The 24,587-nt window shown below is 38.7% G+C and overlaps 1 protein-coding gene across 3 annotated transcripts in view; it reads left to right on the forward strand.

The window, feature by feature from the left end:
* Lmbrd2 (LMBR1 domain containing 2) overlaps positions 1-24,587 on the forward strand; it is a 62,004-nt gene that overhangs the window by 3,163 nt on the left and 34,254 nt on the right. For all 3 annotated transcript variants that reach the window (NM_001109177.1, XM_006232024.5, XM_039102840.2), the window contains exons 2-6: positions 4,182-4,418; positions 4,677-4,774; positions 6,720-6,815; positions 18,879-19,046; positions 19,877-20,087. In NM_001109177.1, the coding sequence (NP_001102647.1) occupies positions 4,245-4,418; positions 4,677-4,774; positions 6,720-6,815; positions 18,879-19,046; positions 19,877-20,087 (747 nt within the window). In that variant the 5' untranslated portion in view covers positions 4,182-4,244. The remainder of the gene's footprint in view (positions 1-4,181; positions 4,419-4,676; positions 4,775-6,719; positions 6,816-18,878; positions 19,047-19,876; positions 20,088-24,587) is intronic.

The raw sequence follows: 24,587 nt of genomic DNA on the forward strand, positions 1-24,587 counted from the left end.
GCCATTTTCTCCTTTATTAAGCAAAAATTCTAGCAATCTTTTGTCATTAGATTGTGGGAACTAACTCAACAAAACAGTGTACAGTATAATATCCTAAACATATATTAAATCTTCAAGTTCCTTTGTAAAAACAATACTTTGTGAGAAAGATGCCTCTGGATACCAAAGTAATTCTTACAGTTCCTACAACTGAAATCCTCAAGGGTCTGCTGGGAAGTTTAGAGTTCTCCTTACCCACTGACTTGGTTGCCAACTTTCAAATTTTGCCAAGATGAGTCATCCGCTCCTGCCTCTTGCCACACTTGGACTCTTAGTCACCTGGTCTGTCAGTTCCTCTCTTAGATGGACCAAAACAAAAACAAAACCATTCTGACTGTTCATCATTTTTAAAGCAAATAATCTCTTGTCCTATTATGTTAACTAAAGTTCTAGCTGTGAAATCTTTAACCATGGGAATAATGAGTGTATTTAAGACCTTTCTTATTAGAGTAGGGAATTGCTTTCTTTTACTCTTTCATTCACTTCTGTTCATTTTAGTTCTTTGTAGGCTCTTGAGTTACCTAATCATTATGTCACGTGGATGAGTTAAAATACTTAACTTACATTAGCACTGCAGCTGGGGCGAGCTTAGTAGTAGAGAGTTTGTATTCAGGCGTCTGAAGGTCCTGAATAAAGGAAAAATTAAAACCAACTTTGATGAATCCTTAGATCTTGATGGCCAAATTTCTTACTGGTTTCAGAATTTGGGGGTCTGACACATTTTTGTCAGTTTTGTTGTTGTTTGTCTTGTTTGTGTTCTCATCAGTTGCTTTAGTGTCTTGCTCTTTTTCTTATTCTCTTTTGCTTAGGCTCCTCCTCTCTCCTGTCCTCTCTGTTTTTGAACATTTGGAATTCCTCAAATTCCAAAATTATTTTAACCTTTAAATTTTTTTCACAGTGAGTTTAGCATGTAGAACTTTTAACAACCACAACATACATAGAAGACAGTACTCCTGAACCATTAATTTTAGCAAGATGGTTATAAAGGTATTTTGAAATAATTGCTAATAGTATCTTGATAATTGGAAAATGATGGAGTTGGGTTTTAAATATTTAAGGCTTTTGGACCTGATATTTTAAAGGGTACAAACTGACTATTTGTACACTAAAGTTGGACCAGTTAAGTCAGTTGGCATTTGATTTTGAGTAAAATCAACTTTACTACTATGGCCAACTCATGAAAACTAGGATGCTTCCAAATACTAATTATCATCTTCCTAAACCTATTATTTTAATGTTTGAAAAATATGTCAACTTTGGTTGTGATTAATGGCACATTTTTCCTTTCGCTCTTGAAATCTTTTTGCAGAATTTACACATAGTTACAGTTCAGTAATGTTCTACAGTAATTAACCCATTCTTATTATGTGCCAAAATGATTGACATCTTCCTGTCAGGCTTTGGGGTGCTGGATGTACCTTCTTGACATGGATCTGAATTGTGCTTATTCTCTTGCTAGCAAACAGATGAAGAACTATTTAGCTGCCTTTCAAACGGAAGGAAATAATGCTAATTTGTTGCAAGGGAGCAATAATTTTTGTGAGCCTGACTCATTTCTTAGGAAGGGATATGGAAAGAAAGGGATAACTTTTGGGGGGTTAGGGTATTGAGATATTGAGAAGTAAAATGCAGTTGCACACACACACACACACACACACACACACTTTTGGAGGAAAGCTGTTTATTGAGGGTAAAACCAATACCTTGCGACCATTGGAGCAAGTAGATATTTCCTAGAAGACAAAGGCAAGCAGCTATCGTGTTATTTTAGTAAGGTTGCATTGCTGTGAAGAGACACTATGACCAAGGCAAGTTTTATAAGAGAAAACATTTACCTGGGGCTGGCTTACGGTTGTAGAGGTCTCGTTGTTATCCTCATGGCAGGAAGCATGGCAGCTTGCAGACAAGGTGTTGTAGAAGGAGCTGAACGAGTTCTATATGTTGATCCAAAGAAGACCAGAAGATTGTTTTCTGTAGATATCCAGGAGACTAGAATTCTACACTGGGTGGAGCTTAAGCATAGGAAACCTCAAAACCCACCCCCACAGTGACATTCTTCTTCCAACAAGGGCACCCCTCCTAATAGTGCCACTCTCTATATAGGCCAGCATTCAAACACAGGAGTGTATGGCAGCCAAACCTATTCAAACTACTTTTTTTGAGGTGGGATCTCTTCCCTGAGCTTGCTGATTAGGCAGCAGTCAGCCGGATCCTCCTCTTCTTCCTCCCCTTCCTCCTCTTCTTCCTCCTCCTCCTCTTCTTCTTCTTCCTCCTTCTTCTCCTCCTCCTCTTCCCCTTCCTCCTCTTAACCCCCCTTCTCCTCTTCCTCCTCAACACTGGAATTGTGTGTACTCCCACACTGAGCTTTGTGCTTTGGTTAAACTGAGAATGAGTTATTCAAAAAGGAATTGCTGCCACAAAGGTACATTTTTTAAAAAGTGATTTTAAAAAGTAAAATTGATATGTATTGCCAAATTGCTGTTCCATTATTAACATGACCAGATTTTGTTAAGTTGACAATTACTTTTATGAAGTACAATATATAAATACCTAACTTGAGTAGAATATGATACCCTTATTCAGTTGTATTCAGTTGCAGCAACCAAAACAAGCTATAGGAATTCATAGGAGTCATAGAAAGTACTATCATTTTATATTTAAAAAGTAAATAATTCCTCATTTGAATCTAGCTTCAAGATTAAAGATACAGACTGTAAACACATGCTTTCAGATTAGGGGGACCCAATGAATCTCCAATTTCATTGAATTTCATCTGTCATACTGACACAAAAAGAAAGTTAAAAGATGTGGTAAATAGAATACTGGACACATAAAGATAGCCCTTCCTTCATAGCTTTATTTGGACATAGAGTAAGAGTATCCAGTGCCTGAACTCCATGTGCCACCTTACCCTTGAGAGTAGAACTAAATTTTGCCCACAGTAAATTCTTAGGTTCTTCAGAGATGACTGTACACCTACTGATACCTTGAGAGCCTAAGCAGAGAACTCTGTTGAGCTCCTTTGTGCTGACCTATTTGACCCAGAAACTATGACAATAAGCAGTTGTTCCCCATTCCTGCAGTGAAAGAATAATACCCTGACTGTGAGGACAGGATACAGCCAAACATTTCTTGTGCTGAGATGAAAGACCCATAATTGAGTTTTAATCTATAACATTTAATGTACTGAGAATGAGAAATTGAAATGCATAATAGAAATATTAATATGGCAGGTTAGTAACTGATTTTGTCTTTGCTTCTGCTCTTCATAAAACCACTTATTTGACATCTTTACATATTTTACTATTGTCTTAACTTTTTCTGCAGATCATATAAGGTGTATCTTAATTTTAGGTTTATGTGGGCATATCCTTTTGCTATCTTAAATATTATTTATTTTACTTTGATAATATTTGACCATTGGGTACTTCTAAATATTTAGGATTTGGAAGGTAATGTCTTTTTTTGTTGCTTCATTTGTGTCTCCCTGTCCCCCAACTCACTCTGTGGACCAGGCTGGTCTGCAATTCACAGAGGTTGTCCTGCCTCTGCCTTCTGAATGTTGGGACTAAAGATGCGCACTATCACCCCGACTGCGACACCCTCCTTCTACTCACTCTTGTTTTTGTACTCTTATAATATTCCTGGCACTGGAAAATTACAGATAAGTAAATAGGTAGATAGAAGTATACAGAAAGTTTCTGTTATACTTAGATTCATACTGAATAACATTTTTTTTATCATACTTAAAAAGTGTTTTTATACAATAAATTTTGATCATGTTTTTTCCCTTCCAAATCCCAGACCCTCCCATATCCCCAGCCACCCAACTTTAAAATGTTCTCCCCCGCTTCTTCCCTCCCTTCCTCTGCACCTCTCTTTTTTACATGTCTATCTGTCTGTCTCTCTGTGTGTGTATGCACCTTTTGGTATTTCTATCTTATAGTTTTTTTATTTTGATATTTGGTTTTTGTTTTATGTTCTTTGCAGAGAGAGAAAATTTCATCTTATTCAAACACCAATGGAAAGTTATATGACAGTTTTCCAAAGAGTTTGTTAATACATTAATTAGCTAATTATAAAATTTCAAAATTATTGTTTTCTGTGTTAATGTTATATGCTTCTTTCTTTTCTTTTTTCAGTGAACAGATATGGTCCAGAACTCTCCATGAATCCGCTTGGTTGGAGATTGTGAACATTCAATAATGAGCGGTGCAGCTTTAGGACTGGAGATTGTTTTTGTCTTTTTTCTGGCATTGTTCCTCCTTCATCGATATGGGGACTTTAAGAAGCAGCATAGACTTGTAATCGTCGGAACACTGCTTGCTTGGTATCTCTGCTTTCTTATTGTCTTCATACTGCCGCTGGATGTTAGTACGGTAAGAGGCGAGACTGAGATACAACTTAAAAGACACTTATAATCAGATAATCTGGAATATGTTTTGAATATTGCTTTCTTAAAGTGACTAAATTATATGAGGTTATCCTTACATTTTGAATTTAAATGCTGTTTTAAGAATTTAACTGTTAAACAGAATTTTATTGTATAGTCAGGAAAATAGGTAGATTATGAAATATCCTTTAAGTACTTGGTGAATTCTTGGTTCTCATTATAAACCCTATATTCATTGTTTTAGACAATATATAACCGATGCAGGCATGCTGCTGCAAATTCCAGCCCTCCTGAAAATAGCAATGTTACGGGAGTGTATGCATCTGTCACTCCAGCTCAAAGGTATTTCCTTGTTTCTACTTTCCTGTTCAACAGAAACATGGCAGTATTGTAGTTGATAGTTTTACCACTTGTATTTTATATTCATAAAGTTTCCTTTATTCCTTATTTTTAATCCTTTTCTTCTTTCTAGTATATTTATTATATTGCATTGTTAATTATACATTTTAAATATACATCAGTACACAGTATAGTACTTAATGAGAAACTTAAGAGGACAGAAGTTTTAGTTTGTTTCTACATCTTACTAAAATCTAAAACTTGTTATTTCTCTCAATCTTTTTTTTTTTTTTTTAAATCATAGACCTTCTCAACTTTCAGCACCATGAATAAATCTATAAAGGAGGGGGCATTTCCATTTCATCTGAATTACAAGAGTTAACAGAAGTGGAGTTTGGCATGGTGGTACACACTTGAAATCTCAGCACATCAAAAGTTCAAGGCCAGCCTCACCTACATAGGAAGTTCACAGCTAGCCTGGGAGAAACCTTGCTTGTAAAATCCCCCAAACAGAAACAAACTAAAGCAAGATTATTGTGAATATAGGATATTTCTCTCGTATTACACATTCTTAAAAAACATCATAGGGACTTGAGAGATGACTGGGCAATTGGGAGCACTTGCTCTTCTTGTAGAGGACCCAAATTCAATTCCCTGCACGAGTGTTGGGCAGTTCGCAACTGGTGCGTGCGCGTGTTCGTGTGCACACATCCCCCCCCCCCCCCACATAGACACAGACAGAGGGGGAGGGAGAGGGAGAGAGACACACTCATAGTTAAACATAATGTTTAAAAGAAACATAATTTCACATGAGGAATAAACAATTTGAAAAGGTTATATTGAATTCCTACCAAATTTCCATGTAAGAAACATTCTTGTTGACAAGAAGCTTTTGTTAGTACTTTGAGTAGTATTTATATGCTTCTTTATATAGTTTTTAAAAGAAAATCTAGAGCCTATTGAGATAGCTCAGTAAATATAGTACTTGGCTAACAATCATAAGACCTGAGTTTGGTTCTTAGAGTCCACATAAAAATGCTGAGCGTAGTGACATGCAGGAGTGAGCTCATGCCCGGCACACTGGGTAACCAGTGCAGCCAAATTGATGAGCTTCAGCCAGTCAGAAAACTGTCTCAAGGAGTGGAAGAGTGTTCCACTGGCCTCTGACCTTCTCACACACATAAACATGCATGTACACATGCAAAAACCATCTAACTTGAGTAAAGGTAATGTGCTCATCTTTGAATCACTAAAATGTTCATCACCATTCAAAACTATATAGATCAGTAACAGTTTAGAAGTTCTTGAATTAAAAGGATAACCTCATATTCTAGAGAACTTTGATATAGAAGTTGTCATCAGAGGCTCTTCATTAGACAGTCTGAACAGAGCTGTGTATAGTTGCTGGTGCTAACTCTGCCAAAGCAGTAAGTGTCTAATTGGATAGCATCAGGGATGATAACTCTTCTTATATTGAATTCCTGTTCAGTTCCTATTCCAACTTTCACTGCTATATAGCAATAAAAGACAAAGTATAGTGAGCCCTAAAAATGGGACAAGTATAATTTTAAAATGTAAAAATTTAATGTAAAAAATAATTTTAAAATTTTAAGTGTAATCATTAAGTTTGATTCCATAAATCCCTTTGTTTTTTAAAGATTTTCACACTATCAGTCAGTTCATTAAATACTATGTCTTCCTTTCATTAAATACCTAAGAATACATTGGGAATCAGAAATGTGAGTGACATTCCTCTTTAGAGTGGATGGTTTTCTTCTTTCATGTACAATGTTTGGTTAGGCAGCTTTGATTTTTAAATTTTCTGTGAGAAATGATTTGATCAATAATTACTAATTTGATGCATATGAACGTTACTACTTACAAATATATACTTTCTTTTAAGAAGTTATTACTTATGATTAATTGATTTTAAATTGTTATTGAACAGACAGCATCCATGTTTCAAGCCATGGAGTTACATTCCAGATGGAATCATGCCAATTTTCTGGAGGGTAGTTTATTGGACATCACAGTTTTTAACGTGGTAAGTGGCAGTGAAGGCTGCATTATTGGCTAAGGTGATTCATTTTTAATGAACCTTAATACTTTGAGATGTAGTATCCCATTTTTACAAGAAAGGAAAGAGGGGGGGAAAGTACACAAAAATAGAAAACAGAAATGAAAATTTTTCTCGTGACTGTTTCCTTTCTTGATATCTTTCTCATTTGACCTACAATCTGGTCCTCGTTTAGCTTTGTTCTTCATGAAAGTGCTTTTATGAAGGTCACCACTCTCTCTTGGTTTCCTTCAATTTTTGTAAAATATGTGTTATATTGAAATAGAATTACATAACTTCTTCTTGCTTTCCTCCCTCCAGCCTATCCCATACCCATCCCATACACCCCACTGTCAAGTTCATAGCCTCTACTAACTTGATTATTACTGTTACAGACAGCAAATGTTTACAGACAGTAAACAAAAGATGTTTTGTTGTTTGTGTGTATATGGATTCAGGGCTGACCACTCTGCATTGAACAACCAATAAGGGTACTCTCTCATCCCTGGAGAGGCTATCTCTCCCTCTCCCAGTCATTAGTGACCCGTGGTTCTTAGTCTAGAGTAGCAGTTTTCAACTGTGGGTCATGATGAACAATCTTTTCACAGGGGTCACATATCAGATATCCTGCATATCATATATTTATAGTGTATAACACAAGCAAAATTGCGATTATGAAGTAGCAATGAAATAATTTTATGGTTGGGGGTCATCAAAGCATGAGGAACTGTGTTAAAGGGTCACAGTATTAGGAAGGTTGAGAACCACTGCTGTAGAGGTAGGACCCCACTAAGTTTTCCCCTTTCTATGTTTATTGCCTATTAATATTGCTGTTGATCCAGTTTTATTCATGCAGCTATTGCTAGGAGAGATTGTTTCATCACAGACTACCTGGCATTCTGCTTCTTCCTCTCTCTCCTCTTCCACAGTGACCCTGAGATGTAGATGCAAGAACTGTGATGTACTGTGCTGGGGCTGCACCCCCAACAGTCTCTTGATCTGCATGGTGCCCTCTTGTGTTTTCTGGGATGGTCTCCGTTTGCTGTAAATGGAGGCTTTTTCATGAGGCCTGGTAGCCACACTGACCTATGGGTACAAGGACAAGATTTAGAATATAGTAAGGAGCTATGCTGGTTTAGCAACATGGCAAAAGTAGATTCTTCTCTGATGTAAATGTCCTCACTTGTCCTAGGGAGCTGCAAAGGTTGTCAGTACCAGACAGAATTTCCTTCCTCAGGAGTGGGCCTTAAGTCCAATGAGATAATTGCTAGTTACCATTAACAAATGTGAGTGCCATTTTCTGCACTATCACAGATCGTGCCACGCTGGTTACTGCTGTGGGTCATAGGTGTTCATGCTGGTTACTGTTGTGGGTCATAGGTGTTCATGCTGGTTACTGCTGTGGGTCATAGGTGTCCACGCTGGTTACTGCTGTGGGTCATAGGTGTTCACGCTGGTTACTGCTGTGGGTCATAAGTGTTCACGCTGGTTACTGCTGTGGGTCATAAGTGTTCACGGTGGTTACTGCTGTGGGTCATAAGTGTTCACGGTGGTTACTGCTGTGGGTCATAGGTGTTCACGCTGGTTACTGCTGTGGGTCATAGGTGTCCACGCTGGTTACTGCTGTGGGTCATAGGTGTTCACGCTGGTTACTGCTGTGGGTCATAGGTGTCCACGCTGGTTACTGCTGTGGGTCATAGGTGTCCACGCTGGTTACTGCTGTGGGTCATAGGTGTTCACGCTGGTTACTGCTGTGGGACATAGGTGTCCACGCTGGTTACTGCTGTGGGTCATAAGTGTCCACGCTGGTTACTGCTGTGGGTCATAGGTGTCCACGCTGGTTACTGCTGTGGGTCATAAGTGTCCACGCTGGTTACTGCTGTGGGTCATAGGTGTTCACGCTGGTTACTGCTGTGGGTCATAGGTGTTCACGCTGGTTACTGCTGTGGGTCATAGGTGTCCACGCTGGTTACTGCTGTGGGTCATAGGTGTCCACGCTGGTTACTGCTGTGGGTCATAGGTGTCCACGCTGGTTACTGTTGTGGGTCATAGGTGTTCACGCTGGTTACTGCTGTGGGTCATAGGTGTTCACGCTGGTTATTGTTGTGGGTCATAAGTGTCCACGCTGGTTACTGCTGTGGGTCATAAGTGTCCACGCTGGTTACTGCTGTGGGTCATAGGTGTCCACGCTGGTTACTGCTGTGGGTCATAGGTGTTCACGCTGGTTACTGCTGTGGGTCATAGGTGTTCACGCTGGTTACTGCTGTGGGTCATAAGTGTTCACGCTGGTTACTGCTGTGGGTCATAGGTGTTCACGCTGGTTACTGCTGTGGGTCATAGGTGTTCACGCTGGTTACTGCTGTGGGTCATAGGTGTTCACGCTGGTTACTGCTGTGGGTCATAGGTGTCCACGCTGGTTACTGCTGTGGGTCATAGGTGTCCACGCTGGTTACTGCTGTGGGTCATAGGTGTCCACGCTGGTTACTGTTGTGGGTCATAGGTATCCACGCTGGTTACTGCTGTGGGTCATAGGTGTCCACGCTGGTTACTGTTGTGGGTCATAAGTGTCCACGCTGGTTACTGCTGTGGGTCATAAGTGTTCATGCTGGTTATTGTTGTGGGTCATAAGTGTCCACGCTGGTTACTGCTGTGGGTCATAGGTGTTAGTTGCAGCTGAATAGGACGATTTAATTGCCTCCCTCTCTCATCAGCTTGTGTGGACTTTTCTTCAGCATGCTAGACTGAAGGAAAGAAGTTTTCAGAGTGTATCCAGCTCGAATAATCAACTGGGTGGTGTATGTAGTAATAGAGGTCCACCTCTCTCTCATTTCCCGCATGGATATTTCGTTTATTTCTGTGACCGCGTTCCTAATGCTGCTCCCCTTGATCCTTATGTTCTGTCATATCTCCTGCCTGTTCTCACATACCATCAGGTACAATTGTACAATTTCAATAACCAGGATTGTATTCCAAGTCTGTTTCTCTACCCATTTAACTTTGTCGTCCTTCTCTGCTCTAGACTCCCAGTTACCCTTGCCCTCTCATCTGCCCTTAAATACTCTGCAGGAAACTAAGCTCTCAAGCTGACTAGAGCAAGTACTGCAAGGGAAGAATACAAAACAAAAAGAATGTTTCCTTTGGAAGTTTATTCTTAAAAACCTTACCCATGCCTTCAAAATTGCCAGGTTTTTGTTTGTCTTCTTTCTCTTCAGTTTCTAACCTTAAGTCTTTTGTAACCTTTTTCTAGTTCTTCTGTAATGCCACCTTTACTCTTGGAACATGACTTTACTGTTTGCTGTACAGAAGTTGTCACATGGCAGTTCTTTCAGTATCTGTCTTATCAACACACGTTACGAGTCCTTTTCTCCCTTGTCTCCGGGGTTGGAAGAGTCATTCTTACTATGCTACCCCAACTTCCTAAACCTATCTCCTTAAGCTTTTGTTACTAGCTTATAGTTTTGACAACCTAATCATGTAAAACAGTACCCCTGTGCACATAAATAAATCTGTCATGTACAAGCAAATATTTAAAATCTCTCTCAATTCAAACTCCTTCCCAGTCTCAATCTCACTAATATTATTATGACCACTGTTTTTGAAGACTTTTTAAAAAAAGACTAAAGTATGAAATCTTACAAAAAATTGGACTCATTGTGTTAAGTTCATTTTGAAGTGGATGAATCCATATATCAGCACTCAATGATGCAGGCATTACAGTGCTCCTGAAGTTTTCCTAATGTTCGTCTCTAGACATTCCTTATCCTTAAGAGAAACCACAATTTTTACTTCCATCACTATAGTTTGATTTGTTGTGCTTAGATTTTTTTTTTATTAACTTGAGTATTTCTTATATATATTTCAAGTGTTATTCCCTTTCCCGGTTTCCGGGCAAACATCCCCCTCCCCCCTCCCCTTCCTTATGGGTGTTCCCCTCCCAACCCTCCCCCATTGCCGCCCTCCCCCCATAGACTAGTTCACTGGGGGTTCAGTCTTAGCAGGACCCAGGGCTTCCCCTTCCACTGGTGCTCTTACTAGGATATTCATTGCTACCTATGGGGTCAGAGTCCAGGGTCAGTCCATGTATAGTCTTTAGGTAGTGGCTTAGTCCCTGGAAGCTCTGGTTGCTTGGCATTGTTGTACATATGGGGTCTCGAGCCCCTTCAAGCTCTTCCAGTTCTTTCTCTGATTCCTTCAACGGGGGTCCTATTCGCAGTTCAGTGGTTTGCTGCTGGCATTCGCCTCTGTATTTGCTGTATTCTGGCTGTCTCTCTCAGGAGCGATATACATCCGGCTCCTGTCGGTCTGCACTTCTTTGCTTCATCCATCTTGTCTAATTGGGTGGCTGTATATGTATGGGCCACATGTGGGGCAGGCTCTGAATGGGTGTTCCTTCAGTCTCTGTTTTAATCTTTGCCTCTCCCTTCCCTGCCAAGGGTATTCTTTTTCCTCATTTAAAGAAGGAGTGAAGCATTCACATTTTGATCATCTGTCTTGAGTTTCGTTTGTTCTAGGGATCTAGGGTAATTCAAGCATTTGGGCTAATAGCCAATTATCAATGAGTGCATACCATGTATGTCTTTCTGTGATTGAGTTAGCTCACTCAGGATGATATTTTCCAGTTCCAACCATTTGCCTACGAATTTCATAAACTCGTTGTTTTTGATAGCTGAGTAATATTCCATTGTGTAGATGTACCACATTTTCTGTATCCATTCCTCTGTTGAAGGGCATCTGGGTTCTTTCCAGTTTCTGGCTATTATAAATAAGGCTGCGATGAACATAATGGAGCACGTGTCTCTTTTATATGTTGAGGCATCTTTTGGGTATATGCCCAAGAGAGGTATAGCTGGATCCTCAGGCAGTTCAATGTCCAATTTTCTGAGGAACCTCCAGACTGATTTCCAGAATGGTTTTACCAGTCTGCAACCCCACCAACAATGGAGGAGTGTTCCTCTTTCTCCACATCCTCACCAGCATCTGTTGTCACCTGAGTTTTTGATCTTAGCCAATCGCACTGGTGTGAGGTGAAATCTCAGGGTTGTTTTGATTTGCATTTCCCTTATGACTAAAGATGTTGAACATTTCTTTAGGTGTTTCTCAGCCATTCGGCATTCCTCAGCTGTGAATTCTTTGTTTAGCTCTGAACCCCATTTTTTAATAGGGTTATTTGTTTCCCTGCGGTCTAACTTCTTGAGTTCTTTGTATATTTTGGATATAAGGCCTCTATCTGTTGTAGGATTGGTAAAGATCTTTTCCCAATCTGTTGGTTGCCGTTTTGTCCTAACCACAGTGTCCTTTGCCTTACAGAAGCTTTGCAGTTTTATGAGATCCCATTTGTCGATTCTTGATCTTAGAGCATAAGCCATTGGTGTTTTGTTCAGGAAATTTTTTCCAGTGCCCATGTGTTCCAGATGCTTCCCTAGTTTTTCTTCTATTAGTTTGAGTGTGTCTGGTTTGATGTGGAGGTCCTTGATCCACTTGGACTTAAGCTTTGTACAGGGTGATAAGCATGGATCGATCTGCATTCTTCTACATGTTGCCCTCCAGTTGAACCAGCACCATTTGCTGAAAATGCTATCTTTTTTCCATTGGATGGTTTTGGCTCCTTTGTCAAAAATCAAGTGACCATAGGTGTGAGGGTTCATTTCTGGGTCTTCAATTCTATTCCATTGGTCTATCTGTCTGTCTCTGTACCAATACCATGCAGTTTTTATCACTATTGCTCTGTAATACTGCTTGAGTTCAGGGATAGTGATTCCCCCTGAAGTCCTTTTATTGTTGAGGATAGCTTTAGCTATCCTGGGTTTTTTGTTATTCCAGATGAATTTGCAAATTGTTCTGTCTAACTCTTTGAAGAATTGGATTGGTATTTTGATGGGGATTGCATTGAATCTGTAGATTGCTTTTGGTAAAATGGCCATTTTTACTATATTAATCCTGCCAATCCATGAGCATGGGAGGTCTTTCCATCTTCTGAGGTCTTCTTCAATTTCTTTCCTCAGTGTCTTGAAGTTCTTATTGTACAGATCTTTTACTTGCTTGGTTAAAGTCACACCGAGGTACTTTATATTATTTGGGTCTATTATGAAGGGTGTCGTTTCCCTAATTTCTTTCTCGGCTTGTTTCTCTTTTGTATAGAGGAAGGCAACTGATTTATTTGAGTTAATTTTATACCCAGCCACTTTGCTGAAGTTGTTTATCAGCTTTAGTAGTTCTCTGGTGGAACTTTTGGGATCACTTAAATATACTATCATGTCATCTGCAAATAGTGATATTTTGACCTCTTCTTTTCCGATCTGTATCCCCTTGATCTCCTTTTGTTGTCTGATTGCTCTGGCTAGAACTTCAAGAACTATATTGAATAAGTAGGGAGAGAGTGGGCAGCCTTGTCTAGTCCCTGATTTTAGTGGGATTGCTTCAAGTTTCTCTCCATTTAGTTTAATGTTAGCAACTGGTTTGCTGTATATGGCTTTTACTATGTTTAGGTATGGGCCTTGAATTCCTATTCTTTCCAGGACTTTTATCATGAAGGGGTGTTGAATTTTGTCAAATGCTTTCTCAGCATCTAATGAAATGATCATGTGGTTCTGTTCTTTCAGTTTGTTTATATAATGGATCACGTTGATGGTTTTCCGTATATTAAACCATCCCTGCATGCCTGGGATGAAGCCTACTTGATCATGGTGGATGATTGTTTTGATGTGCTCTTGAATTCGGTTTGCCAGAATTTTATTGAGTATTTTTGCGTCGATATTCATAAGGGAAATTGGTCTGAAGTTCTCTTTCTTTGTTGTGTCTTTGTGTGGTTTAGGTATAAGAGTAATTGTGGCTTCGTAGAAGGAATTCGGTAGGGCTCCATCTGTTTCAATTTTGTGGAATAGTTTGGATAATATTGGTATGAGGTCTTCTATGAAGGTTTGATAGAATTCTGCACTAAACCCGTCTGGACCTGAGCTCTTTTTGGTTGGGAGACCTTTAATGACTGCTTTTATTTCCTTAGGAGTTATGGGGTTGTTTAACTGGTTTATCTGTTCCTGATTTAACTTCGATACCTGGTATCTGTCTAGGAAATTGTCCATTTCCTGAAGATTTTCAAGTTTTGTTGAATACAGGTTTTTATAGTAAGATCTGATGATTTTTTGAATTTCCTCTGAATCTGTAGTTATGTCTCCCTTTTCATTTCTGATTTTAATTTGAACGCACTCTCTGTGTCCTCTAGTTAGTCTGGCTAAGGGTTTATCTTGTTGATTTTCTCAAAGAACCAACTTTTGGTTCTGTTGATTCTTTCTATGGTCCTTTTTGTTTCTATTTGGTTGATTTCAGGTCTGAGTTTGATTATTTCCTGCCTTCTACTCCTCCTGGGTGTATTTGCTTCTTTTTGTTCTAGAGCTTTTAGGTGTGCTGTCAAGCTGCTGACATATGCTCTTTCCTGTTTCTTTCTGCAGGCACTCAGCGCTATGAGTTTTCCTCTTAGCACAGCTTTCATTGTGTCCCATAAGTTTGAGTATGTTGTACCTTCATTTTCATTAAATTCTAAAAAGTTTTTAATTTCTTTCTTTATTTCTTCCTTGACCAGGTTATCATTGAGTAGAGCATTGTTCAATTTCCAAGTATATGTGGGCATTCTTCCCTTATTGTTATTGAAGACCAGTTTTAGGCCGTGGTGGTCCGATAGTACGCATGGGATGATTTCTATCTTTCTGTACCTGTTGAGGCCCGTTTTTTGACCAATTATATGGTCAATTTTGGAGAAAGTACCATGAGGAGCTGAGAAGAAGGTGTATCCTTTTGCTTTAGGATAGAATGTTCTATAAATATCCGTTAAGTCCATTTGGCTCATGACTTCTCTTAGTCTGTCGACATCACTGTTTAATTTCTGTTTCCATGATCTGTCCATTGATGAGAGTGGGGTGTTGAAATCTCCCACTATTATTGTGTGAGGTGCAATGTGTGTTTTGAGCTTTAGTAAGGTTTCTTTTACGTATGTAGGTGCCCTTGTATTTGGGGCATAGATATTTAGGATTGAGAGTTCATCTTGGTGGATTTTTCCTTTGATGAATATGAAGTGTCCTTCCTTATATTTTTTGATGAATTTTAGTTGAAAATTGATTTTATTTGATATTAGAATGGCTACTCCAGCTTGCTTCTTCTGACTATTTGCTTGGAAAGTTGTTTTCCAGCCTTTCACTCTGAGGTAGTGTCTGTCTTTGTCTCTGAGGTGTGTTTCCTGTAGGCAGCAGAATGCAGGGTCCTTGTTGCGTATCCAGTTTGTTAATCTATGTCTTTTTATTGGGGAGTTGGGGCCATTGATATTGAGAGATATTAAGGAATAGTGATTATTGCTTCCCGTTATATTCATATTTGGATGTGAGGTTATGTTTGTGTGCTTTCATTCTCTTTGTTTTGTTGCCAAGACGATTAGTTTCTTGCTTCTTCTAGGGTATAGCTTGCCTCCTTATGTTGGGCTTTACCATTTATTATCCTTTGTAGTGCTGGATTTGTAGAAAGATATTGTGTAGATTTGGTTTTGTCATGGAATATCTTGGTTTCTCCATCAATGTTAATTGAGATTTTTGCTGGATACAGTAACCTGGGCTGGCATTTGTGTTCTCTTAGGGTCTGTATGACATCAGTCCAGGATCTTCTGGCCTTCATAGTTTCTGGCGAGAAGTCTGGTGTGATTCTGATAGGTCTGCCTTTATATGTTACTTGACCTTTTTCCCTTACTGCTTTTAATATTCTTTCTTTATTTTGTGCGTTTGGTGTTTTGACAATTATGTGGCGGGAGGTGTATCTTTTCTGGTCCAATCTATTTGTAGTTCTGTAGGCTTCTTGTATGTCTATGGGTATCTCTTTTTTTAGGTTAGGGAAGTTTTCTTCTATGATTTTGTTGAAGATATTTACTGGTCCTTTGAGCTGGGAGTCTTCACTCTCTTCTATACCTATTATCCTTAGGTTTGATCTTCTCATTGAGTCCTGGATTTCCTGTATGTTTTGGACCAGTAGGTTTTTCTGCTTTACATTATCTTTGACAGTTGAGTCAATGATTTCTATGGAATCTTCTGCTCCTGAGATTCTCTCTTCCATCTCTTGTATTCTGTTGGTGAAGCTTGTATCTACAGCTCCTTGTCTCTTCTTTTGGTTTTCTATATCCAGGGTTGTTTCCATGTGTTCTTTCTTGATTGCTTCTATTTCCATTTTTAATTCCTTCAACTGTTTGATTGTGTTTTCCTGGAATTCTTTCAGGGATTTTTGTGTCTCCTCTCTATGGGCTTCTACTTGTTTATTTATGTTTTCCTGGAATTCTTTCAGGGATTTTTGTGTCTCCTCTCTATGGGCTTCTACTTGTTTATTTATGTTTTCCTGGAATTCTTTCAGGCATTTTTGCGATTCCTCTCTGTAGGCTTCCACTTGTTCTCTAAGGGAGTTCTTCACGTCTTTCTTGAAGTCCTCCAGCATCATGATCAAATATGATTTTGAAACTAGATCTTGCTTTTCTGGTGTGTTTGGATATTCCATGTTTGTTTTGATGGGAGAATTGGGCTCCGATGATGCCATGTAGTCTTGGTTTCTGTTGCTTGGGTTCCTGCGCTTGCCTCTCGCCATCAGATTATCTCTAGTGTTACTTTGTTCTGCTATTTTTGACAGTGGCTAGACTGTCCTATAAGCCTGTGTGTCAGGAGTGCTGTAGACCTGTTTTCCTCTCTTTCAGTCAGTTATGGGGACAGAGTGTTCTGCTTTCGGGCGTGTAGTTTTTCCTCTCTACAGGTCTTCAGCTGTTCCTGTGGGCCTGTGTCTTGAGTTCACCAGGCAGCTTTCTTGCAGCAGAAAAGTTGGTCTTACCTGTGGTCCCGAGGCTCAAGTTCGCTCGTGGGGTGCTGCCCACGGGCTCTCTGCAGCGGCAGCAACCAGGAAGACCTGTGCCGCCCCTTCTGGGAGCTTCAGTGCACCAGGGTTCCAGATGGTCTTTGGCTTTTTCCTCTGGCGTCTGAGATGTGTGTGCAGAGAGCAGTCTCTTCTGGTTTCCCAGGCTTGTCTGCCTCTCTGAAGGTTTAGCTCTCCCTCCCACGGGATTTGGGTGCAGAGAACTGTTTATCTGGTCTGTTTCCTTCAGGTTTCGGTGGTGTCTCAGGCAGGGGTCCTGCCGCTCCTGGGCCCTCCCCCACGGGAGCCCAGAGGCCTTATACAGTTTCCTCTTGGGCCAGGGATGTGGGCAGGGGTGGGCAGTGTTGGTGGTCACTTCCGCTCTGCCTGTGCTTAGATTTATAAACATAGACTTATGCAGCGTGATTCATTCTCTCCCCCCCCCACCTCCCTCCCTCCCTCCCTTCCTCTCTTTCTCTATTCATACACTTGGGAGACTTAATCTATACAATTTTGTACATATCCTTGTTTTGTTACTGTTTTTCATTTCTGAGAGACATCTACTTCATGTATTTACCATAGTTTATAATACACCTCTTAAATAAACTCCATTTGTGATTTTCATTTACTCAGTTAATTTGTTCCTTCCTTAGTCCATAGTACCATTTTCCAGAACACTCCAGCATCCACTCACACATACAAACCCTTCATGTGCTTGACTCTGACAGCATTTATTTTACGGTTTTCTGTCCTCCACTGTCAAACACTTTCTTCTTGTCTCTGCTCTGTACACTCCTTGGTTTTCTCCATGCGTCTTTACTGCTCTGTCTTACTCTCCTTCACCGGTTTTGCCTCCTCTTTCCCTGCGTCTCCCTAAAAGTTGATGTTTCTCAGAGGCCAGTCTCAGTTGCCTTCTTTGTACTTGATGTACTTGCTTCTCCAGATCTAATCTAGTGATGTTATTTTATTGCTGTTGACATCCTGATAGCTCCAGAGTCAGTGGTCTCTCTAGTCCATTCTCAACTCTGAAGCTTGTAAGCAACTACTCAGTCCTCTTGTTGCTATTTCGTGTGATCTCTTATGTACTTTAAGTCATCACCTTGACAGTCAGTCTTCTTTTGTTGTCTTAGTCAGTGCTTTACTGCTGTGAAGATACTCCCAAGACCACAGCAACTCTTATGGGAGAAAGCCTTTAATTAGGGCTAGCTTGCAGGTTCAGAGTAAAGTTTAGTTCATTTCCACCATGGTGGGGAGTGTGGCAGCAGGCAGGCAGACATGGTGATGGAGAAGTAGTTGATAGTTCTACACTTCGACCCTCGTTGGCAGGAAGAGAGTAAGCCACTAAGCCTGACTTGGGCTTTTGAAACCTCAAAGCCCACCCCCTAGTGACACAATTCCTCCAACCGGACTACCTACTCCAAGAAGGCCACACCTCTTAATCCTTTTAAATAGTGTCACTCCCTTATGACAAAGTATTCAAATATATGAGCCTACTGGGGACATTCTTATTCAAACCACCACATTTGCCCTGCTTTCAACTGGACCACTACCTTTAACCTTCCCAAATATTTGCATTTTTGTTTGCTTTCAGTTTTCTAGGCCGAAGCCTTAGGAAACCAGACATTGCAAGGTGACCTGAGCCTTTAGCTGGCATTTGAAGCTGGGGCAGGAAGAGTATAAGTGTGCTCTTGAAATCCTGTGCTTTTTAAAAACAAAATCAATGTTTTCTTATTCTCTGTATCTAGTCCAAAGTCACCCTAAAGGAGTAATGTTGTTATTTATGTCTTTGTTTTTGAATCTGGGTCTATGTAGCCAAGGCTGCCCTCAGAGTCAGCAATCTTCCTGCCTCAGTCTTCCAAGTGCTAAGATTACAATTGTACCACAGCTCCGGCCTCTCATGTGCCTCTAAGGCCTATTTTTAGACCTGTTAGAGGATGTGAAGTCACTCTGCTGTTCAGGTCTGCGTGTCACTGCAGTCTCCTTTGCTGTCTCCTGCTTTAGGATCTCTGAATTTTCCCAAAACTAAGTATTAAAAACTGATCATTTATCATAGTTATTATCATGTACTTACTCATAAAACATTTGTTGGGGAGAATTATACATTGAGATTTGTATTTTTTTTTTTGGTATTTTAGATTAAACAGTTACACAATTGAGTTTTTGATCATATATTTTTCATTCAACCAGGATTCTGTTACCTTTCATGCAATCATATGCAAGATCTGGAGGTTTTTCCATCACCGGAAAGATAAAAACAGCCCTGATTGAGAATGCAATCTACTATGGCACTTACTTACTGATATTTGGAGCATTTCTAATTTATGTAGCTGTAAACCCACGTTTGCATTTAGAATGGTAAGAAAAACAGTCTTTGTAACATTGCTGTATGTGTTTGTACTGTTTCAACTGATACAAGTAAGCAAACATATACCACATTGTATGTCTTACAGATACCCTCAAAGAGTATCTGAATAGTGCACATTATTGAGAAAGAAAATCCAAGCTGACATCTTTACATATAACTATTAGGTGGTGGGTTAATGTTTTGACTAATAATGATATAGTGAACAACAGTTTTTTATAGCATTTTAAATTTTATAAATGATTAAAAATGAATTTTCCTCCACTAGAACTTACAATTTTTTTCTTTTTGCTTTGTTTTAGTTTGAGAGCATAGTTTTCCTTAATACTACTTTAAACTCAAGTATTTCAATAAATTAAAATTCATTTTGTGTTTATAATTTCTAATATATGTATATTACTCCCAAATTTATGTATAGAATAGTAGAGTTAGGTCTCATTGTTAGTGTAGGTAAACCATAACACAAGTTAGTTTAACTGTTTACCGGGGTCTCATAGTTAATCTTGATTAAGGAAGTACCTAGTGAAAAGTGTGTTCTGTGGAGGAAATATATGAGTGTTTTCTATGAATTATCCTATGTTCTAGTTTTAACCATAATAGAAACAGTGTTTCCCATATTGAAGTCTTTTTTTACGGTCATACTCTGTCTTTCCATTCAAATGTATAGATTATCTGCTGTGTCTGAAAGAGGTGAAAATTTCTTCATATAAAATCCTGCTTATCCTGACAGTTTTCTGAAATTTTATTTACTACTAGTTAGTCTTATATTTTTATATGAAACCATATTGACATCAGCTATCTGTTTATATTTTCTATTTCTTAGGAACCAACTTCAGACTATTGGAATAGCTGCTGCCAACACATGGGGTCTGTTTCTCCTCGTGTTATTATTGGGGTATGGCTTGGTGGAAATTCCTAGGTCATACTGGAATGGAGCCAAAAGGGGTTATCTTCTTATGAAGACTTATTTTAAGGCAGCCAAACTGATGACAGAGAAAGCAGACGCAGAAGAAAATTTGGAGGATGTAATGGAGGTAAGTTTAATCCTACAAAAGCAGTTCTGATTTATAACTGTCTCTGTTGACTGTTCTCTCATGTGCCATGTTCTGTCAGTGAGTTTTGTTCCATTTTACTTTTTGTGATAGATGTCTATTTTATGATAATAAATTCTAAAATAGGCCATCATTTACATATCTTTTATTCATCAATAACACCTAATTTGAAAGTTGTTCAACATTTCTATGTTGTAATGATCCTTTGTGAGTTTTGGAGATCTCAAAAAATGCATATAAGTTGACTTACACAGTTCAAACTAATTTCTCAAGACTCAACTTTATTTAATTCTTACAACCTTACAAAAGAGATTTTTTTAAATTCCCATTTTATAATGAAGAAAATGAAGTATTGGTAGTTTAAATAACTTGCTTATGTACACACAGCTAATAAGGAGAACCAGGGAATTTAATTTTAGTTCACACTTTAACAGCAACCATGACCCTTTTAAAACTATGAAGCTCCAGATGGTAAATGTCTGAGGCTTTGTTGCCATGTGGCCTCTGTTATGCTTGCTTGGCCATTGTGGTCTGAAGGCAGCTGTAGACTCTACATGAATGAGTGAGAGCAAGCTTGTGTGTCAGTCTGAGAACAGGTGGTAGGATACTGGATTTCCTTTAATTTGGTGACCCCCAATTCTTAACTATTATCCTTTTGTCTTTTCTGTCCCTGAACCTTTTGTTCTCAACTCACTCCATTTTCAGGCCTTAAGAAATTAGCATTCCTCTGGAAGCCTGTTACATTAGCCACATGGGGCTGCTATAATAAAAGTACAACAAACTGGGTGGCTCATGCAGCTGTATTGCCTCATAGATTTAGAAGCTAAAAATCTGAGAACAAAGCATCAACGTTTCTATCTTCTGTGAGCCATAATGAAAACTTTTATATTTATTTGGTAGACTCATAATTTGAAACTTCTGAAAAAAACTTTAACTTTTGAAGATTTATACTTGATTAAACATTTGCATTTGATGAAAGTAATTTTTATTTGTTAGTGTTCTGCCCAAAAGTTGGCATTAAATTAAATTTTTACAGAATTGAAGAATTTGGTTTTGCTAGTTCATTTACTGTTTCTGCAACAAATAGATGTCAGATGTATTTGCTTTCTTACAGTACTAGGGATTGAAGTGAGTATATCACATACACTTGGTTGCATACCTGTGTACTATATCCCCAGCCTCTTCATTACTTTTTGTCTGTCTGTCTGTTTGGTTGCATACCCATGTACTATATCCCCAGCCTCTTCATTACTTTTTGTATGTCCATCCATCCATTTGTCCATCCATCTGTCCATCTATCCATCCGTCCATCCATCCATGTTCTATCTACTTATCTGAGATAGTGACAGGTCTCTCGAAGGTGCCTAGACTGTGATCTCCCTTTATATTTGTGATCTAGCTGCCTCAGCCTCCTGAGTAGCTGTGGGATTACAGGCTTGATGCACTGGGCCAGCCCAGATGAACCAAGAATGTCTGAATGAAATAGAGAGATGCTCTGTTATTGGATATGAACCCTTAGGAATAAGACATGAAAATTGAAACTTGATATTTGTACCTTGTGTAGTACTACAGCATTCTATTCATATGTTGAAAGTGGTAGAATTTAAACATTTCTTTATGAAAAAAGTCACATATAAAAAAGAAGGCATCCTTTTCCCCTTCCTCCCTTTCCTTTCATTCCCTTCTCCTCACCTTATTCCTTCCTATTTCCCCTTTTCCTCCCCTTCCCTCCCTGCTTCCCTCCCTCCTCCTCTTCCTCCCTCCTCCTCTTCTTCTTCCCCCTCCTCCTCCTCCTCCTCTCCCTCCTTCTCCAACCCCCTTATGTTTTCATTTGAGACAGGATCTTGCTATTTCCCTCTATAGTCCAGTATAAGATAACAGGCCTGAACCACCATGTCTGGTTGACAGCACTCTTTTTTAATGGATGTTGTGAAAAATTAACTATCTTACATAGCTAGCAGAATGCTCATGTCTGTCTTAACTGTCTAGAATAGAAGACCATAATTCCCTTATGGTATATGATAAAAATGGGTGATATTCTTGAAGTGCTGGATATGGAGAAGCTTCAAAATATCTGGAGAGCGATCAGAAAAATACAATTGAATAGGGATTTGAAGAATTGCTAGACTGTTGATAGCTAACAAGATCCTAATCAAATACCAGTTTAGTAGTAAAACATTGACCTCCTAAACAAGCTAATACTTTAGCTCCTCCCAAACTATAAAAATTAACTGTTGAGTAAACCATGAATTTATAACAGATATATATAGCAAATATAAAAAGTTAACTGTTTCAGTTCATGCTTTTATTTAATGTAGCTAAATAATTTTAAGAAAAACATTTTATATATGGTCAGATTATATAGTTAATTTTTGAAGTAAATAAATGTATGCCAATTACAAACATTAAAGCAACTTATAAATGGAAGAATTACAATGTAATGGCATCCAGAGTGACCTTTGAAAACACAAGTGTGATCAAGCCAGCCTGAGCTATGTAGCAAATTCAAGTCCAGCTTGAACTATATAGGGAAATCTGCCTCAAAAATTAAAAAAATAAAGTAAGTCAAAACTCTAAAAAGGAAAACAAAATGAAGTTTTGCCAGTCATGGTTTTAGAGTGAACATAGCTGAGAATTAATTGCTAGTTAGATTTCTGAGAGGTTTTGAGTATTATCTCTTAGATCACATGAGAACTAGGCTTTTATTGTAATTTTTTTCTGTAGTCATGCAGTTCTTTTTCTCTAACACAGTGTGTTCATCTCTGTCTGGAGACTTGTACTCACTGTCCTTGTCCCTCTTTGGAATATTCTTGTTTTTCTTTCAGCTGACTGAGTCTTACTCATTTTATTTTGTTTCACTTAAATGACCAGTTCATCAGAAAGACTCCTAAACTAAACTGTAGTCATCCAGAATGTCCTGTGCTTTGCTTTTATAGCATTTCTATATCTTTTTTCTTTAATTGTCTGTTTTCCTCAATAAGCTGAGTCTCTTACAAGAACAGTGTTATTGGTATCAATTTTTCAAAGTATGCAGATACTAGATTTTCATGGTTACCGGAAAGTTACTCTCCAAATAGATCACTTTTTATTGTATATGATGTTGGTTTTGCTATGATCTTACTTTATTAATAATATAAATATTTTTAATTTTATAAAACTCATTTGAAATTCACAATATTTGTAGGCCAGTTCTATTTTAAATTCTTATTTTTTCTGTTTGCTAACAAGAAAGTTTCACATATTAAAGTGACTGGTATATACATTTTTCATTTTTTTTTTATTATATCATATAGTTTCTCTATCACTTCAAGCTATTCTTTAACACTCCAAATGTTCTTTTAAAATTCCTTTTGTTCTCTTTATTCTCAGAGTGTGGCATGCAGGGCCTTCTCCTTCTCTTTCTCCCTCTCTTCCTCCTTCTTCTTCCTTTTCTTCCTCCTACTGCTGCTTATAGAACAGTGACTCCACCATTTTAATTCACAGATATTTTAGGATATTGTGATTCCTGGGAAATACTAATTCTAAGACTTTGTTCTTAACCCACTCTTGTCTTTTCCCTCCCCTTTCTCTGTGTGGTTTACTTGGTACTGCATATTCTTTGTTGATTGATGTCACCTTTATGATGTCAACCTTTATTCTTAGAGATAGAGTCTCTCTCTGAACCTGAAGCATGGCTGGCCAGTGAGCTTCAGGGTGTCCCCCTTCTCCACTTCTCTAGTTCTAGGATTACAAGAACCTTTCTCCCTGGCTTTCTTCCTGGGTTCTGGGGATATGAACTGAGATCCTCATGTTTTTTACCCACTGGGCTTTCCTTATCCCTCTTTATGCCTTGTAGTAGTCATTAAAACACTTACTATTACCAGACCTTCGTCAGTGAAGTTAACAATACCTTGTTACGTTGCTTACTGTTTTTATTGCTGTGACAAAACAACTGACAAAAACAGCTTACAGAAAGATGAGATTATCTGGGATTACAGTTTGAAGGGATAGTGGATCATGGCAAGGGAGCCATGGTAACAGGAGTGTTAGGGTGCTAGGTCTACTGTTGGGAGACAAAGCAAGAATTATTGCTGCTCAGCCTACTTTCTCCTGTTTGTTCAGATAAAGTTAATAGTATGGAAAATCCTTCACAGACACGCTCAAAGATCTGTCTACAAGGTCATTCTCACAGATCTGTCTCCAAAGTCATACAGATCTTATCAAGTTGACAATCAATATAAGTTTACCCATCACGAATCTACCCTTGTCAATGTGATTCCAGACATACCACTTTTAAGCTATAACCTTCTGCTCCTCATCCCCATGAGTTCATGATCATCTCATAATGCAAAATGCATTGTCTTTATAGTCTTTATATTTAAACATAAATACTTCATATATAAAATATAAAATAAATATATAAAGATGTAGAGTCTTTAACAGTTCCAGCATTGTTCAAAATGGTAACTTCAGAGTCTCTTCTGAGTCTTGAGCAATCTCTTA

Source organism: Rattus norvegicus, chromosome 2 (assembly GCF_036323735.1).
Source record: "Rattus norvegicus strain BN/NHsdMcwi chromosome 2, GRCr8, whole genome shotgun sequence".
NCBI classification, from domain to species: Eukaryota; Metazoa; Chordata; class Mammalia; order Rodentia; family Muridae; genus Rattus; species Rattus norvegicus.